Source organism: Tupaia chinensis, unplaced genomic scaffold (assembly GCF_000334495.1).
Source record: "Tupaia chinensis unplaced genomic scaffold, TupChi_1.0 Scaffold000465_1, whole genome shotgun sequence".
Taxonomy (NCBI): Eukaryota; Metazoa; Chordata; class Mammalia; order Scandentia; family Tupaiidae; genus Tupaia; species Tupaia belangeri.
In genome coordinates this window covers 1956566-1961790 of record NW_006159974.1, presented here as the reverse complement: position 1 = coordinate 1961790, position 5225 = coordinate 1956566, and the positions used below count along the sequence as shown (strand labels likewise).

Sequence of the window (5225 nt, the reverse complement as noted above, 5' to 3'; positions counted from 1 at the left end):
TAACAAGGGAGAGGGAGGGAAGAGGTCAACCCCACCCTGCAAACTACCATTCCTGGGCCAAGCGGGCAGTCTAGGGATAGCAGCCCTTGCTAACAAGAAGAAAATTTCCTATCCTGGAGTGCTGAATAATACCCAAAGGAAACATGTATATACACCAACTTCAAGTGAATGCAGGACTTAATCCCTGAGAATGGCCTGGATAAGCAATGGGGCTGCCCACATTTTCGTCCAGGGACAAATAAAAATTCTCCCATTGAGTAAGAACTTTAGGAGAGTAGAATACAAATGTGGTTGCTTTCCAATTATATTCCAACAAGTTATTCTTGTGTAAGTTCTGGATACAAATACAAAGCCAGTGAGCAAACAGGATTAACCAGTCAAAGCTATGGCCACACAAGGACCCTTAGATCACTTAGACTTTTTAAAAAGAATTATTTTATTTGACTTTATTTATGATGATGATGATGATTATTTTCCACTCTGATCAGAGAGAGACAGAGAAAGAGGGAAAGTGAGAAAGCAAGCCACCAAGTCCAGGACTTGAACCATGGTCAGCCATGTGGGAGTCCAGCACCTTTAACCACCATGCCACCTGCTAGCTCTGATCATTTAGTCTTACCCATCATTTTAGCAATGCCATACCTGTAACGGTGATGATAATGATTATAGCAGACTCTCATTGGCTTTATTTTATGCCAATCTCTGTTTTAAGGCCTTAAGTCCTAATTCATTTAATTTTTACAGATTCCATAATGTTGAGCCTAAGGCTGGGCTCCCCACAGGTCTTAATGCTGGTAATCTAACTCCTTGTTACATCTGATCTCTTCAGCTCCAAGGAAATAGAAAGGATGGATGTTTCCTTCAGAAGCAAGCTATGTACTTTGCGTTGTCATTTCGACCACTGGGGATCATCCCATTCCTCCACTCTGTTAGGTAGCTGTTGCAAGCTCAGCTTTTGCTCATGGTCTGAAACCATCTGCCCTAACTTCTTCACTTAAATCCTGCTCACTTTCGAAGCCTACCCCTCCATGCAGCCTCCCATACCATGTCTATCCTGATGCCTGACAGCTCTTGGCTAAGCAGATATCTTTGTTTGCAGAGGGAGAAGGCACCCAGCAAAGGGAAGTGAGTTATCTAAGGTCATGCAGCAGAATTCAGGGACCTGAAACCCAGTCAGGGTGGGGTATCGCACCTGGACATGCTGACTTCCACAACCAGCTTTATTGGAAGGGTAGAGCATGGCAGTATAGAGAGGCTCAGTGCCCTTGGCTCCGAGTCTCCAAGGGAAGGCCAAGGCCAGGCTTAGATGAAGGTGAGGCATGTAGAAGCAGGGACGCCACAGCTCTCCTTGTGCTCCTCGAACAGTTGCTCCAGAGCCCTCATGTAGAGCGTGTGATAGTGATCGACCTCCTCCTGGGTGGGGTCGAGGCATTGGGGCACGGGGATGGGGCGGCCCACTATGAGAGGGGAGACACAGGTGGGTGAGAGGTCTCTGCTGCCCGTGCACTGCCAATGGCTCTCTTTCCTGGAGATGGGCACTTACCCACAGTGGTGATGGGCACAGAGAAGGGCAGCAAGCCCCAGGAGTTAGCTGAGAAGAGACCACGGCCCCAGAAGATACAGGGAGAGAATCCTACGAGCTTCTTGAAGGTGACCTGGCACCAATACTGCCATGTGTCTGTGGCAAAAGCTTTAAGTCTGAAGATATCATTCTCCCCAAACGTATACACAGGCACCAGGGAGGCCCTGGGAAGGAGCGACAAAGAGAAGGTGGTCATTCTGGACTGTCCCAAGAGGGACACGTTGGGCGTGTGTGAAGGGCTGTAAATCCCTCCCCATGCCTTATAAAGCCACCATACACATCATTTGAAAGCATATGATTGTGAATTCAAAAAAAGCTCTAGAAATGGGAACTGAACAGTGGTGCAATGATAAAAAGCAATGCTTTGCAAGGCAATCCCACATGGGAAGATTCTGGGTTCAAGTCAGGAGACCTCCATGCACATGCCCATAATCCAGGTCTGGCTAAAGCGAGGGATGGACTGCAGTGTTGGGACCCTGTTGGGATACTCTGTCTCTCTCTCTCTCTGCTTGTTTCTCTTGCTCATGAAAGAAGTAAATAAATACATTTTTTTTTTAAAGGAAGATCTAGGGGTCAGCAGGTGGCATGGTGGTTAAGGCAGCTGGATCCCACATGGCTGACTACACAGTTGGAGTACTGGACCCGGTGGTTTGAAAATCATGCTGGGGGCATATGTGTACATGCCCAAATCCTCAGAGAAGAATGGAAGACAAGGGATTGTGGTATGGCCATCTCTCCTGGGAGGTGGGGGCATTTACCTTTTCTCTCTCTCTCTCCAGTGAGTGCACAGGCTCTCTAACAAAGACTAAAAAAGGACTGATTTCTTTTCTCTTTTTTTGGAGAGTTTTTTTGCTATAGGGCGCGTGCACTCGCCAGACAGACAGAGAGAGACAGAGAGACAGAAAGCGCGAAATCACCCCCCAGGGGGGATGGCCATGCCGCAATCCCTTCTCCTCCATTCTCCTCCTGGGATCTTGAGCACGCACGCACACACACCCGGTGTGAGTCTAAGCCGCCGGGTCCGGGACTTGAACCGCAGTCGACTACGTGGGAGTCCAGTCACGCAGCCATTATGCTAACTGCTGGTCCCATTGCCCGATTTCTTGAGAAGTGACCACATGGACTTTCAGTCACAACATAGCGGCCAGGCAGGTTCTAGCCCTGTTCACAGGTAAAGAAACAAGTGAGGGCCTTGCCTCAGAGGCAGACCCAATGTCCATGTGCACTGACTCTGGTCACTTGGAGTAGAAGGAGTCTGAGGAAAGCGGACAGAGTACAGCACACAGGAATTGGCATGAGCCTCCAGGTGCTGGGCAGGATGCTCCATGGACCTACAGGGACCCAGATGTCCAGGGACTGAGAAAGCACGTGGATCCACAGAGCCATGGTGAGCTGCGGCGCTGCGACCTTTAGGACCTGCGTGCCTACTCACCCATGCCTCAGGGCCAGGCGCACAAAGCCCTTGCGCTTCTTGAGAGTGAGGCAGTGCTCCCCAGGGATCGCGTACAGGGCCTCATGGGCACCTCCGACCATGATGACTACGGCCTGTCCCAGTTTGGGCTGTGACAGGAGAAAGTCCAGGCTCTCGCGGCTCACCGGTCGTGCTCCTACAGGCATGAGTGCGTGTGCGCATGGGGAGGGCAATCACCAAGCCCCCCACAGCCCCTACAACCCACCCTTTAGTATAGAAAAGGTGAGCCCACCATCCTGTTTCTCCCGACGCCCCCCCCCACTCCTCGTCCTCACGTCAGCATGCTCCATAGCGATGCTATTCACAAATGCCCACTAAGAGCCTGGCCACGGTTTCAGTCAGGTCCCTGTCTTAGGTGGGGTCTTGGTGTAAGGTGTCTTTGGTGGAGGTGGGAAGCATCTGGCCAGGGGTCCCCTCCACACCTTCAGCTCAAGGTTCACCTAAGCACATGAGGTACTCTCGGTAGACTGGGAGGTAGAAGAGGATGGCCAGCGCCGCCATGGAGAGCCGAAGGCCAGGGAAGTGCTGGGAGCAGCCATTGCCCTCGGTCCCGAAGTTACAGAAGGATCCAGCGAGCAGGATCCCATGTGGATGAGAGCCCAGCACATAGTTCCGGTCGGGGGGCAACTCTGCTGTTTTCACCAGCTTTGGGGTATGGGGCAGGATGAGAGAAGGGAGGCATAGAGGGCAAGTCACCAGCTGAAAAGGGTTGCCCTCCACCCCAGTAGACTTCAGGGTCCAAGGTCCCAGGGTCGAGTCAAGGGCACAGGGGACCACTCTTGACCACAACTCCACCCCCCTGCCCCTGTGTCTGAGCTTCAGCGACCAGGGCTCAAGCTCCAGATAGGGAAGGGTGAATAGGTATGGGGAGCCGGGGTAGAGAGAGGAATCGGTTCTCTGGAGGGTGACGCATTACCTTGATAGGAAAATAATCCCTTAAGTGTTTCCAAACCGTCTGGTTCCTCAACCACTCATAACGTCTTCCACCTGAGGGCACAGAGATATGAGTGGAAAAATCCCCGGCGCTCCCTCCCACTTTCTCTCACTACCTGGGTCCCTGTGCAAAACTCACCTTTGCTGGGCGTGTCCCAGTCCAGGTAGAGCCACGTCAAGTAGAAAACAGAAATGAACCAGAACCGTGTGAAGAGAAGAAAGATGACAAGGCAGGAAAAGAAAAGGCCTACGTAAGAAGAGAGAAAGGAAAATGGATTTATTTCTGAAACCTGGAGGTTGCACCCAGCCATTCTCCACCTTCCACTTTCCATTCCCCCACCCCCAAATATCCTGCCATCTGGTGGGGTCACTCTGACCTCAAGCCTTCAGGCCAGCAGTCCCCTCTTCCCAGCCAGAGCCCAGGCACCCATGCCTCTCTTACCCATGAAGAGAAAAGTGAGCACATATTGGAAGATCCCCACTGCTTCTAGCCACTGCTTCCACCGGGGTTTCGCAGGAACAGAGGGCGGCAGGGCTGTGGAGTCATCCATCCTCTGCCAGCAGGGCTCCAGAAGGGGACAGGGGAAGGTTTCGGGGCCCTGGCCTGCAGGAAGACTTTCTTGTTGGGGCAGAGCCCTTGGGGCCCAGCTGGTCTTAGGGCGCCTCCGGGAAGGGCGAGCCCTGTTGTGTGGGGGGAGATCTTTGGATCCGGAGCCCCAGATGTCTCCAGCCCCCTTCTCAGACTGATCTTTGAACGTCCTGGGTCAGTCGATCTAGGCTGGCCCCTGGGCGGAGCTGGGAAGGGGTAAGGAGTGTGCAGGGGAGGGGCAGGCCTGGGTGTCGGAATAATTGATGTAGGGAGTAGATGGGAAGAAGGTGGCCAGCTGGCTGACTGGGGCCCAGCAGTCCAACTGAGATTGATCTGCCATGCAGCCCGTTGGCCCAGCAGGACCCTGACTCAATCCAGGACCTGTTTGAAGGTCTCTGGGAGTGTCAAGGCCACCCGGGAGCTGTCATCTGGAGTGCACCCGCACCTCCCATGCAGTACACAAAAGAGCACACACGCTGCAGGTCTATTCTTCACCTTTAATTTCATGCCACACCTGCAGTCACCGAGGGGACTGAGAGGGGCCAGAGGCAGCAACGTGTCCAGGTGAGGACCAGGTGCCTTTTCAGTGGGGTTGTCATAGCATGCCTTGAGCTCCTCCAACAGCTGCGTGAGCCGCTCCACGTAGCGCC

General features: G+C 52.9%; 1 protein-coding gene across 1 annotated transcript in view; it reads right to left on the bottom strand.

Moving 5' to 3' along the window:
• Positions 1–1302: 1302 nt before the first annotated feature.
• Positions 1303–5225, bottom strand: part of MOGAT3 (monoacylglycerol O-acyltransferase 3) — a 6928-nt gene continuing 3005 nt past the window's right edge. The window contains exons 3-9 of the mRNA XM_006155742.1: positions 4429–4590; positions 4126–4233; positions 3970–4040; positions 3494–3698; positions 3015–3189; positions 1544–1746; positions 1303–1457 (exon numbers count right to left, since the gene is read on the bottom strand). Of these exons, the coding sequence (XP_006155804.1) occupies positions 1303–1457; positions 1544–1746; positions 3015–3189; positions 3494–3698; positions 3970–4040; positions 4126–4233; positions 4429–4590 (1079 nt within the window). The remainder of the gene's footprint in view (positions 1458–1543; positions 1747–3014; positions 3190–3493; positions 3699–3969; positions 4041–4125; positions 4234–4428; positions 4591–5225) is intronic.